Source organism: Rhizopus microsporus (genome assembly GCF_002708625.1).
Source record: "Rhizopus microsporus ATCC 52813 unplaced genomic scaffold scaffold_17, whole genome shotgun sequence".
Classification (NCBI taxonomy): domain Eukaryota; kingdom Fungi; phylum Mucoromycota; class Mucoromycetes; order Mucorales; family Rhizopodaceae; genus Rhizopus; species Rhizopus microsporus.
In genome coordinates this window covers 377598-390712 of record NW_019671932.1, presented here as the reverse complement: position 1 = coordinate 390712, position 13115 = coordinate 377598, and the positions used below count along the sequence as shown (strand labels likewise).

At 37.6% G+C, this 13115-nt stretch overlaps 5 protein-coding genes across 5 annotated transcripts; all 5 read left to right on the top strand.

Annotated features, from left to right (window-relative positions):
* Positions 1 to 113: 113 nt before the first annotated feature.
* RHIMIDRAFT_48912 (uncharacterized protein) lies at positions 114 to 1557 on the top strand. Its single transcript, XM_023615309.1, has 5 exons — positions 114 to 314; positions 364 to 715; positions 779 to 895; positions 943 to 1279; positions 1326 to 1557. Exons 1-4 carry the CDS (start codon positions 171 to 173, stop codon positions 1092 to 1094), a joined length of 765 nt encoding a protein of 254 aa, XP_023463262.1. The 5' UTR covers positions 114 to 170; the 3' UTR covers positions 1095 to 1279; positions 1326 to 1557.
* A 3469-nt stretch (positions 1558 to 5026) lies between these two features.
* Positions 5027 to 5547, top strand: RHIMIDRAFT_189956 (uncharacterized protein; the record flags this gene model as incomplete). The annotated part of the gene is made up of 3 exons (XM_023605918.1): positions 5027 to 5203; positions 5249 to 5422; positions 5494 to 5547. Coding segments are annotated over 3 exons (405 nt in total), but the record flags the coding sequence as incomplete, so codon positions are not given.
* A 2045-nt stretch (positions 5548 to 7592) lies between these two features.
* Positions 7593 to 9441, top strand: RHIMIDRAFT_229942 (putative aldehyde dehydrogenase). The gene is made up of 4 exons (XM_023607657.1): positions 7593 to 7653; positions 7704 to 7805; positions 7864 to 9048; positions 9108 to 9441. The coding sequence occupies exons 1-4, from the start codon at positions 7602 to 7604 to the stop codon at positions 9251 to 9253; spliced, it is 1485 nt and encodes a 494-aa protein (XP_023463260.1). The 5' UTR covers positions 7593 to 7601; the 3' UTR covers positions 9254 to 9441.
* Positions 9442 to 9781: 340 nt separating this feature from the next.
* Positions 9782 to 10575, top strand: RHIMIDRAFT_246143 (cytochrome P450; the record flags this gene model as incomplete). Its single annotated transcript, XM_023610276.1, has 4 exons — positions 9782 to 10054; positions 10099 to 10300; positions 10349 to 10377; positions 10441 to 10575. 4 exons carry the CDS (start codon positions 9782 to 9784, stop codon positions 10573 to 10575), a joined length of 639 nt encoding a protein of 212 aa, XP_023463259.1.
* A 712-nt stretch (positions 10576 to 11287) lies between these two features.
* On the top strand, positions 11288 to 12308 carry RHIMIDRAFT_315449 (uncharacterized protein). The gene is made up of 5 exons (XM_023614997.1): positions 11288 to 11420; positions 11473 to 11556; positions 11608 to 11749; positions 11800 to 11847; positions 11906 to 12308. Exons 1-5 carry the CDS (start codon positions 11349 to 11351, stop codon positions 12106 to 12108), a joined length of 549 nt encoding a protein of 182 aa, XP_023463258.1. The 5' UTR covers positions 11288 to 11348; the 3' UTR covers positions 12109 to 12308.
* Positions 12309 to 13115: the final 807 nt, after the last annotated feature.

Sequence of the window (13115 nt, the reverse complement as noted above, 5' to 3'; positions counted from 1 at the left end):
GCACTTGAAGAATTAGAAGTCTATCTTCAGTCCAACAAACACGCTATTGGATCTGTATTAGGCAGTTGGGTAAAGAAAAAGAAATGAAAATAAGAAGAAAAGAACCTAATAAGTCGTAGGTTGGACTCTATGGAAAACTTGTTCTCGAAGTCGATCGTCGAGTACGATTGATGGCGAACCAAGTCCATACACTCATCACAACCAACGTCAAAAAGAAGTTAGCACCACACTTGAAGGATGTGATGGGCCCTTGGCTTTTATCAATGCACGATCAAGCGAAAGATATCGTCAGGGTAGCAAGGAATTCTTTTGAGGTAAGCTTTATCATTATTTTTTATACATGTGTGTGTGACACTTCTATAGTCCGTGTTTGCTGCGGATAAGAGGGCAGGCGTGATTTCATTTTGTCAAAAGGAAATCTTGGATTATCTGACAGATATGTTGTTATATAAGACCGTGGATACTCTGAGTGATGCACGATATGTGACAAAGGAAGATATGCTTGCCAAGTACGCTCGTGTAGTATCGTCAAGCTTTCAGATCTTATCTTACTTGATTACTGAGCTGCCAGTTGAGGAAAGAATCAAGTGCGAAGATGAGTACAAGATTGTTATGGATGACACAACTTTATGGAGGAAGTTTGTCACTCACAATAATCCACTCATTCGTAAATCATTTTATAACTTTGTAAAGACGTTGTTATTAAGCTGGAAAGGTAAGTTCTTTGCCCCAAATATACACATAACGCGGGTTAAATAAATAAAATATGACATGATAGATGTTATAGAAAGCAGACTAGAGTTGGTTTGCCCCAACTTCTTTGCAGGTGTTTTTGTCGAAAAGGACCCTTTTACTCATTCTGACATGTGGGATGCCTTATTACTTATGACTAAAAGTAAGGTTCGCCGCTTTTATTATGTCATTTGTTAACAAAAACATTAGATTTCCCTCGATCATGGGTTATTATTGATAAAAAGAAGCCCGCATTACCAAAGCTATACAAGTTCCTTGGATCTGGCCTAAATGGTTCTGTAAACATTGCTTATCCTAGCATTATTGCATTATTAGCCAATCTACCAGAGGAGGTAAGTTGATCACACGTAACTAAAAACGATCATTCATCGCTGTGAATGCAGATCAAACAAAATGCTACCTTTTATACAGACACATTTGATCATTTATGGAAAGGACTATCAAGCGAGTACATTGATAAATCAAACTTTCGTGTGTTCCTTGATGCTTATACAGAGTGTATTGTATATTTTGCCATCACATTAAGGTAAGTTGCAAAAAATGAGATATATACATTAATTAACGCACAACAGTAAAATGAGTGACGAACAATCTGTAAAGACAGCTGCCATTTTGATCGAAGATAAATTCTGGAACGTCATCAAGTTTTTCTTTTTACAGTCAAGGAATAAGGTGTTGAATGAAAAGATTGATCCTAGCACGTATGACGTTATTGCGAATCGATTTATTGTTCTCGCCTCTGCTGAAAGTACAAAAGGTAAGAGATTCAAAGGGAGACATATAGAAAAAGAATGATCAACTATATCAAATAGATATACTGTCAAACATGGCTCTTCAACTTGATCAACTCTTTGTTCAAACAGTAGTTGATTGTGCCTCAGTCCAAGAACCACTGGACATGGAACTGTTTTCACAAAAGACAGGCAACTTCTTGACGTACCTGTCTCATAAATGTACACCAAAGACAGCGATCGCTTGCTTTATTGAAAGTCACATGAACGATATGGTCAAGCGACTAGTGTTAGAATCCGTGGGCTCAGCTATTGTGCATAAAGATAAATCTCACGGTTTGCTGTTGCTTGCTAAACAGCTTGTGGATGCCTTTGAAGTGACTGCCACAGAGCATAAAATGGCCTCTGCCACTAGACAACTGCTTCCACTGTTTATGGATAACGAAACACCCATAAGTTCACTGACCTCATTCTTTGTGACGACTGTCATTTCCTTGAAGGATACTGACGAATCTGAGCAATTATGGACTGATTTTATTCAGCACGTGTATGCTATCTATGAACGCTCGGAAGTCCGCGCTTCTGAAATTGTCGTTTTGGCGTTTGAACAGATAAAGATCGAAAATGCCATAGATATAAGCTATCAACGCGAAGCGTTGGATACAATGATGAAAGGATTTGCAGAAAGCCCAAGGACAGGTGTACCCCGTCCCGTTTTGGAAAATGCTGTCTGTTTAGGCTTGATTCAGTCACAATGTAAGTAACTTTTTACAGGCCCCAGAATGAGACGATAACCAGTTTACTATAGCTTATAAAGTGCTATCTGATGCTGCTGTAGACAGCATGTTGTCTACCTTGGAGCTGATACTACAAGATTTTAACAAAAAGGAACACTATGTTCAAGGACTTCGAGCGACGGTATCTGTCTTGAATATGCTGGAAAGGATAATGCAAGATGAAAGCGTGTACAAACTGTCAGAAAGAAACTCATTCTCTAGCATTCCTTCACAAGTGTTTGATGCCTTACATACAAGCCAGAAGCTTCGCCATGACGAGGATACTGATGAATATACGGAAGAGCTTGCCCTTTACTGCGACTGTCAAGTAAAAGCAACAGCCGTCTGGGACTCGATCGCAAGCGGCATTCTAGCGCGTCGACCTGACTTGGCTTACTCAATACTCAATCAGCTAAAGAAATCAATTATTGATGTGACTTATCCTTCAAGTCCGTCAGATTCTGTTCAGCGTGCTGGCAGGCTGCTATCTAGCGCGTTCCACAGTGATGATGAACGACAAAAAGCAGTATGTATTCTTTTGGGTACTGAAGAAGAATGGGAAAAACTCTACTATCCATTTACGCAACATACAGCGGATTACCTGTCGGTGGCTGTGTCTGATCCCTATGTGGCATTATCAGTAGATTCCCTTGTTGATGATGAAGGCGAACTGATGCCTGTCTCCTTTGACGTCTATGGTCTTTCTTCATTTGGACGCCTTGTTCTCTTCTGGGGCGAGTATCTCTCTGATCTGGGCTTGGCCAAATCAATTTTGGTGGACAGCAGCAAAGACTGGCTTATTCGTCAATTGATGCTAGCAAGCGTCGCCTGTAGCCATGAGCTGGCTGTCTCTGGTACCCACCGTATTTGGGAAAAGAAAGCTGTCGAAGGTGTTCGTGCCTTTATTGAGCACATAAAAAATCTCTTTTCGATGTGGCTTTCTACAGCTATTGCATCGTCCAACCTTGCCGAATTCCCACAGCAGTTGCTTGTTAGTGTCAAGCGTCAGCAAGTAATGAAAGATAGTCGTCTACTGGATTTCACTAGTCACTTAGCTTTATCCTGTAAGGCCGTTACTTTATCTGCTAATGTTCTCCATCAAGTCCTATCCAAGTTACTCGTCCTCGGCAGTTGGTCAGCTTCTGAGCTAGAATCATGGTTACCTCTACTCAAGGCTGAATCAGTAGAACTAAACTTGTTGACCAAAGTAGCCATAGTACGTGCATTCAAATATGCGTTGGGCAATACCGATGCCTACAGACACTATCAAAGTGACCTTTGCAGCAAGTTATCGGGCGTGACCAGTATGTTGGAGTTTGATTACTCTCCGGATGAAGAAATTGATTCAAAACGTAAGCGTTACTGGAGCTTATTAGGTCTTTTGAACTCATCTGCCCTCAAGATCGAATCCTTTGATATTCCTCGTCAAAGGCTGCTGCACCTCATACAGTCGCTCCGTCCATGGCTAAGCCAGGACTTTGAGTTCAGCGAAGACCAGCAAAGGGCGCGTGCTCGAGCACAGATTGCTCAACTCTTGAAGCATTTGGCCAAGTCTGTACCTGATGACCTTGGTGGGCACTGGGATTACTTTTTGGACTGTTGCTTTTCATGGACTGCCTATGCTGATGCAAATCAGCCGGAGGAATTACTTGTACTCTACTACACCCTAGATCTGTACGAGACCCTCGTCTTGCTGTCAAAGGATAATGAAGTATTACGAGAGGCGATAAACAACCATTTGGTTTCGTATGGAAAGCTATTACTTGAGCTAGTTGTCAAAGAATACAAAAGAGAGACTGTATCAAAAGCAAGAAGAGCTTATCAAGAGGTTTTAGCGCGACTATTAGAACATGTACCAAAAAAGACGTTGGTAGAAGTAGACTGTTTTGCCAGTGTATGTTTAAAAGAAAAAATATTATAGAAAAAAGGGGGACATTTACCAGTTTTATTAGTTATCTCGACTGCTTATGACATACAATGAAACGCTCCAAAAGCGCGCTTATTCGTTACTTAACAAATTGGTTACTGAGCAAGTTCAAGACTTGTCTGTTAAGCTCGAATTTACAGAGACATCAGGTATATGACTTTATTTTAGAAAGGATCATTCTGACACTCTTTTATATGCAGAGGAAGAAGTGCAGGCAGAGATTGATAATAACATACTATCTGTCATTTTGAACCCACCTGATGCTTCTGAATGGCAAGCTGAGGAAATGAATGAACATCATCATGAGATCTTTGGTTATCTTTTAGCTTGGATGACTATGCTGGACCACTTTAAGGATATTGTAAGTGTACTTGCTTCTTTCAAAAAGCAGTAACTTATTATATACTGTGTAGACATTCAAACTGAAACAAGAGTATACCAACGAACTTAAAGAAAAGGAAAGTGTTGCTCATTTGATGCCTGTGCTCTGTGCCATTTTAAATGTTGGCCAAACGAGTGGCAGCAAGCCTTTCAATTTATCTCCTTGGGATGTGGTGGAATATGACGTCGAGGGCTTCGATGGCGCACATGAGATGAGCTTTGATATCTTGGCTGCTCATCTTTATTACCGAGCCCTACGACACATTCCATCTCTCGTCCGTCTTTGGTGGATTGATTGCAAGAATAGACAACTGACGCTTGCTGTTGAGAGTTATACAGAAAAATACTTTAGTCAACCTTTGATTAATTATGAACTAGAGTTATTGAATAGACCAGATATTAAATCCCAATTAGAAGAAAACGAAGAAAACGAGTTTACGATCAAGACACTGAAAGCAGCGAGTGAAGTGACGGCCAAGTATGTAGTAGACGAACAAGATATGCAGATTGCCATCAAGTTACCTAGCAACTATCCTTTACGTCAGATCGAAGTAGAAGGAGTACAAAAAGTGGGTGTAAATGATAAACAATGGCGTGGATGGATGTTTGCGATTACTGCTGTCATTGGATCTCAGGTATGGGCTATCAATAATAAGTAAAAGGAAACTAATCAAAAATAGAATGGTAATATCTTTGACGCATTGTCTGTATTCAAGAGAAACGTGAATTTACACTTTAGCGGTGTCGAAGACTGTACGATTTGTTACTCAATCATCAGTGTTCAAGATCGATCGATTCCCACAAAACAATGCAAGACATGTAAAAATAAGTTTCATTCTAGCTGTTTGTACAAGGTAGGTTCTCTAATTAACATATAGAAAAGAGGAGAATCTTGTATTTATTTGCTCTCTTTTTTTTTTTACAGTGGTTCAGATCATCTAATTCGGCTAGTTGTCCTTTATGCAGAACTGTATTCTAATCATGCTTTCTTTTTCCCCTTTTCTTTTTTGGAAACTGCAGGTGCAGGTTCTACATCTTCCATATCATCATCTAACTGGGGCTGAACTACACTGACTGGTTCCCATTGGCCTAGAGAGTATTTAAGTTAATAAAGGATTTGCTTGTATATTAAACCTTTATACCTTCGTCTTGATCAAAATAGACAAAATTGATGACGCTTATATTTTCTAATGATTTCATGTCTTCCAAAGGGAGATATTCATCTGGTTTATCAGCATCTAAGAATAGTTTAATATCTTTAGGTGTTTTGCCATTGTCGAGTGCTTTGCATAAATTAATCTTTAATTGTTCAAGTGAATCAGTGGGCTGATAACATAAAAACACGATTGTCTTTTGTCTTTTTGCTTTTATATAATATGGTTTAGACTATATTTGATTTGTGAGTAGCTCTGTGTGCCTATAGAGTTATTATTTGTATACCATTGACTACGGAATGAGTGATGAAGAGAGAGAAAGGAAAAAGAAACGGTGTGACTTTGAATTCATGTACGCGTAGCATATGCGGATAATGAATATACTCACATTTGTTATTATCATATAATGAAAGTGATGTCTGTGTCAAAACAAGCTTTGTGTATATTTTACTATTCGTTTATTTCAAGGAAAAGGTTTTTGATAGTAAAAAAAAAATGAAATATTGTAGTCAGATAGTAAATGGCTATCAAATAAGTCTAAACTGATTTCCGAACCTATTTGGCTCTATAAGGCATGGTAAGCATGTGGAGAACTGTCGCGGGTATTCCTACATGTTTCCCGCAGTGTGTGCAACAAAAAAAACTGTACGCTGGGGTGTAAAGTAACACGGCATTTTGAGGGTAACTTAAAGCATCTTGTTTCGGCGTGGAAAAAAATATTGTTGTATGATTGGTCAGGATACACTACGAAATTAAATAAAAAAGACTTTTCCCATCCAGTTGCCTTAATGCAAAGTAGTAAAGGGACAATCTTGTTCACTTTATTTGATTTATCATTGGCTATCAGGAATTTTGATAGGGTCATATGCCAAAAATACAAAGACTTATACTATAGATTGCGTGTTTATAGTTGAGACTTCAAGTGTACATTTTGGTTGCTTCAAAAAAGAAACGGGACATTACTATTTTAGCAATTAACGAGGGCGTTGTTACTTATGATTATCAATGTTGAGATGAGTACAAGATTGGGGCTTTGGTACTTGTATTTACTGTTATGAACCCAACGCGCCCAATTTATCTGTCAGAGCTTACAGCTGCATTCAATTGATTCGAGACCAAACTTTACGTAAAGAATTGATCATCTGTATTATGTCAACCTCTAGTTTCTGTTTTTTCTTTTTTTTTTTTTTGAGTCACTCTGAACTAGTTCATCCTTCTCTTTTATTCCAAGCTTCATATTAGACGCAACAACCGTCTCTTATATTCAAGCAATACCTTGTGTATAAATATTTATGTATGCTATGCTTAACTTTAGCATTAGTGTAGTACAGTGTACTGAGATTTGCTCGAGCCAAACACAACAATATAAACCCAAAACGCCGATTAAGAAACTTGCGTTATGTCACAAGATTAGGGTTTCACCCATTCTGTATGCGGGGAAGCTGGGCGATGTTGGGAAATGAGACGTGTGTATAACATCAAAAGGTTAATCTTTTTGCTTTTAGGTACCTGAACCAGGCTTATTATTTTTTGGGGAATATTTATGAAAAAAAGTTTGGTTATTCATATATCCATTAGGCAAGTATTATTGTGTGAGAATTTTTTATTAGGCGCGCCAAATTTCTTAACGCGCTTTCTTACCGTGACTAAAGCTATAGATCCCTCTTTTTTGATATAGCTTATAATAAAGACATAACATCAGTAGAGACAGAGAACAAGAGAGACAAGGAAAGAAGGTAAGGAAGAGTTTTAATATATCCTATTATATCTGTGTTTTAAAAGCATTTTTAGGTTTATGTGAAAGTTACACGCTTGAACATGTATTTAAACAGGAAACTTTATGCAAAATAGTTCTTTCTTTTTTTTTTATTCACACATCATGTCTAATCTCGTTGTTGAAACCACTACTCCTAAAGGATACAAGCTTAAGCGTATGAAAAGAAGCTTAAGCCTATAGTCAATAACTAACATCATACATTAGTCCAAACTGGTTTGTTCATCAACAACCAATTCGTGAAGGGTTCAGACACTATTGACACTGTCAATCCTGCTACTGGAAAGGTTATCTGTGCCGTCCAAGCTGGTAAGTTTACTCAATGAATGACATACTTACGCGTGGTATATTCATATCTGTTTATTAGCTGAGGCAAAGGACGTGGATGCTGCTGTTGAGGCCGCTGAAGCAGCTTTCCAAGGTCCCTGGAAAAACATGCCTGCTCTTCAACGTGCTGCCTTGATGCACAAGTTGGCCGACCTCATTGACAGAGATAATGAAGAACTTGCTCAAATCGAAACTCTTGATAACGGTAAGGGTATCACCTTCTCTCGTCTCTTTGATGCCAAACAAATTGCAATTTCCCTTCGCTACTTTGCTGGCTTTGCCGATAAGGTACACGGTAAGGTCATTGATACCGAAGGCTGTCTTTCCTACACACGTCACGAACCTATTGGTGTCTGTGGTGCCATCATTCCCTGGAACTTTCCCTTGATGATGTTGGGTTGGAAGTTAGGCCCTGCTTTAGCTACTGGTAACACCATTGTGGTCAAGACTTCCGAAATGACTCCTCTCTCCGCCCTCAAGGTTGCTCAACTCGTTATCGAAGCTGGTTTCCCTCCTGGTGTGATCAATATCATTACCGGCTATGGTGCCAAGGCTGGTGACGCTTTGGCTCGTCACATGAAGGTCGCCAAGATCGCTTTTACAGGTTCCACTCTTGTGGGTCGTATGGTCATGAAGGCTGCTGCTGAAAGCAACCTCAAGAAGGTTACACTTGAATTAGGCGGTAAATCACCCAACATTATCTTTGACGATGCCGACTTGGATCAAGCCGTCCGATGGGCCCATAAGGGTATCTTCTTCAACCACGGTCAATGCTGCTGTGCAGGTAGCCGTGTGTACGTTCAGGAATCAATCTATGATGAATTCTTGAAACGCTTCAAGGAATACACAAGCAAGACTAAATTGGGTGATCCCCACGATGACGACACTTTCCAAGGACCACAAATCTCTCAAACTCAGTTTGAACGTATTATGGGCTATATCGAAAGTGGAAAGAAAGAAGGCGCTACGTGTTACATGGGCGGTCAGCGTTGGGGTAATGAAGGTTATTACATTGAACCCACTGTCTTTACGGATGTTCGTCAAGACATGAAGATCGTTCAAGAAGAAATATTTGGTCCTGTTGTCACTGTTTCTAAGTTTAAGGATATTGATGATGTCGTCCATATGGCTCTTGATACTGAATATGGTCTTGCTGCTGCCGTATTTACTCAAAACACCGCTCGTGCTGTTGATATCTCAAACCGTCTTCAGGCTGGTACCGTCTGTAAGTATTATCCTTTCAAGAAGTAGGAATTCGTTGTCTTAATAACTCATCTAACATAGGGATCAACTGTTATAATGAATTGGATTACAATACTCCTTTCGGTGGTTTCCGTCAAAGTGGTATTGGTCGTGAAAATGGTGAATATGCATTGGACAACTATATCCAGGTCAAGACTGTCAAGATCAACATTAACCGTCAACCTTAAGTCCAAAGTCAAGCTTAAGTCCTGAAAAAAAGTCCTTTTCCTTTTCTTTCTTTTTTTTACCCCTATTTATTTTGAAAATAAAAATAAAAGATAGCACGCATTCACTTTGAATGACAGGTCTATATTTTGTATGCAAAAGAAAATTCGTTGGCCTTCCTTTTATCAATATTATAAATAGATTTTACAGGGCAAATTATATATAAAACCGTAGATGATAGTGTGAAAGTACTGAGTCCTTAAATACCTTGCATGAAAGTTGTCCATGTGGCGTTAAATAAAATCTAATTAAGCCGTTCTAATATGCAAATTGAGGTAGTTTAAAAGCATGCCTCAAGTCGATGTAAACAGCATTATTTTAGTCTTTCTAAGTCCAATAAATATCTGTTTTGATCAAATGACGTGTCTATTTGATTTGTGGTATGGTTAAATTAATAACTTCTCTAACTGCAGAGAAGCCTGAAAACGCATATGCTTGTCAGTTTAAAAAAGTTCCTGTCGTAATAAGATTTACACAACTTTAGAGGAACTATGACGATAGATTATGGAAAGCGTTGGAAGAACATTAAAAGCGCGGTTTTACATATTCTCTCACTAAAATCAGTCGACTGCCTGTCTAGTACCATCGAACAAGAATCCAAGAAGGGCGTCAGACATGTGATGGAGCTTGCAGAATCAAATGAGACGATTGATCCACTTGGATTCGGTCGTTTTATATCAATGAATCTGATACCTGCTATTGCCTTTAATATTCCTAGTGCAAAGAATGTTGATGATCCCATGTTTAAAGAAATAGTGAAAATTGTAAAAAACAGCTCTTCTTACGGTGACTTCATGAACGGTATTAGATGTTTCCGGTTCTCAAGATCTCAGAAATATTATTCGGAAGGGATAGAAAGATGCAGAGATATGTTGATAAAGAACTGTTTCCCTTTATGAGGCAGATCATCAAAGATGCTCGTGAAAGTAGTGGTGATAGTTTAGTGAAGGAAATTGATAGTGTAAGAAAAGAATATGATATTGATGAAATGGGGATAATTGTTCTTATGGGTAAGTGGTAATAGAGAGCAAGATAGGTTTATTCTTTAACAAAACCAGGTGAAATCCTTCACGCAAGGTCTGACTCAGTAGACATAGCCACAGCATGGTCTATCAGCCTTCTTTGTAGCTATCTTGCTGTTCAATAAAAGGTGTATGAGGAAGTCAACGCGTTCATCAAAAGACATGAGCCTGACCCAACATTTGCTGATAGGGAGGAATTGCCTTATTTTATTGCATTTGAAAAGGAATGTATTAGATTCCGTGCTGTTGTAGATATAGGCTAGCCTCACAAAGTCTTGCAGGACTGTAAGCAGCTTGTAAATTTATGTCCATTAAATTTAAATTATTTTAGTTGTTTATAATGGCAGTATGATTCCTAAGGGCATCATAATATATGAGAATGTCAACAAGTTACACATTGATCCCAAGCTTTCAAGGATGCGACACAAATACTATGTATTCTTCTAGTAATGGCAACTATCAATCACGAAATCATTTCATGCTTGGATGGCGCAGGCGTATCTGTCCAGGCATTTATATGGCAAGCCTATTCTTATATCGTGAATGTCAATATTCAATGTCGAACCAATTTAGACCGAGATCGAATTATTTTACACCTTGATAAAGTTAGTCTCAAGATGTATTATTGAGTCTGAACTTTCACCAGATGGAGAGACTCTATTCTGATCTTCAACACAGCATTAGCACAGGCGTTAGTGTTATGTCTTTGCTTTTCAAGATTCGTTTGATCAAGCGTGATAATAACAATCAGTAAAATGGACGCGTCATAAAATAGCCAAGTAAATCTCACGGTTATTTTCAGCTTACACAAATGATATATTATAATTAGTACAAAAGAGGGAGATCTATCGACATATGGACTTGAATTAACGTCTTGTTCTATACTTTTATATGCTCATATATTATTTGAGATTCACGTAATGTGTGCTCTTTATATTCCATAAAAATAAAAGTCAAATATCACTTGGGTCGCATATTGAATAAAAAAATATAGCCCGGATTTTTTGTTTCTTTTTTCTTTTTAAATAAAATAACCATGTCAGCCAGAGATCAGATGCAATATGTAAAAGTAGTCATGATTCTATGTTCAAGTTTCTTTGCTTATGGGGTAAATGAAGAGAAAGAAAGAGTAGAGTAATTTGCTTACATGCTTTAAGTAGTCATTTTGGTCTGATTGGTCTTTTGATTACTACTTTTTATGGGCTAATCTATCAGAACACCCTAACGCTGTTTCAAGAGCGACAGTAAGAATGCATATATAATGTGTACAATGTAGTGATACTGATATCTTGTAGTTGTATTATACAAATCAATTGCATGCTCCCAATATTATCAAATATATTCCTTTTGCCAACTTGATGATTGCCGCTGTTGGATTTGCTGCTGGTTTGGCTAATATGACAGATGGAAACATTTTGTTTGATGGTGCTTCCTTAGGTAAGAGAATGTGTCATATTATTATTGTTATGTATGCTCATATGTTTTAGTATTGATGCTATTTGCTCTTTCGACTTATGCTTCATCTGTCAGACCTGGTATGAGTATATTTAAATATAATGAATATGTTCTTTTAACATTAAACCATATATGTAGCCATGAAGATCATTTCTGAAACAGTGGATGAAAAGGAAATCATTTCTAGTTTGAAGAATATTGCAGCTGCTCATTTCATTATCGTGTTGGCCATTACTGGCATCATCGGACTACAAATCACATATTATATTGTCACAAAAAGAGCGGATAATGCAGAATTAGCAGCTTTGAAGAAAGAAGCTGAAGTCAAAAAGACGAATTAATATCTCTATAATAAATAATGACAATAGTGTGTATGTCAATGTTTAAACCTTGCACCTTATAATAGTATAAAGTGTCTAAAAGAACATTATACCCATCAGTGAACTAAATTCAGTGTCTTTCATTGTTTAAGTCTGTTGAAAGACATTTTCATAGAGAACAGTGACGATGGAATATACTGATTGGACAATAATAATGTCACACCAATAGAAGCGTACTAATTGAAAGTGACTTTGCAAATAAAAAATTTTTTTTCTCTTACCTTTTGGCTGACATTATTGTTTTGTAATAACAAAAACTTTGTAAATCTCTACCTAAAATTTGATTTATTCTTTATGCTTTGTATTATTTATTTAGCTGTTTATTATACTTTTAAAATGAAAGAGAGTCAACTATTCTACAAGTTCTATCGTTCGTTTATTGGCTGTAGTACGTTTGACAAATATAAAAATTGATCAAATGTTACTACGAATTGTGACTTGTATTTTCATTTTTAAGTTTAAACTCAACTTTTGAAAAAGTATAAATAGAGCGAAAAAGTAAGCAAGATGGTTTTTTCTTTAGTGACCGTACTCTACAGGATCTGTATGCAGTACATCTCTATTCTACGTTTTCCAAACGAGATACAATTCCAAAGTTAGTCGATGATTGTTAGTAGCCCTTCTTTTGAGTGAAGTGTGTTGCGAACTATCTCTCTGAGTGGTTCACAGCAGTTGATGATCTCGCCTGTCTTTTATTCCAAGGACATGGCAGGGAAGGCGCTACAAGTCTGATAACTTTATCCTCTTTTTTATATTAATGAAAATGAAAAACAATTTGTATGTGTGCTTAACATACTATTTGTGAAGTGAAATAAATTATTTACTGCGTGATTTATTACGTTTTTGTGTCCTTTTTTGGTTTTGCCTACTCTCTAACGCACCTCACCGTTTTTTTTTCTCGAATATTTCAATTCATTGTCAGTCTATAACGGGAAATTTAGTTCAATTACTCAAAGGTGTCTGTCGAT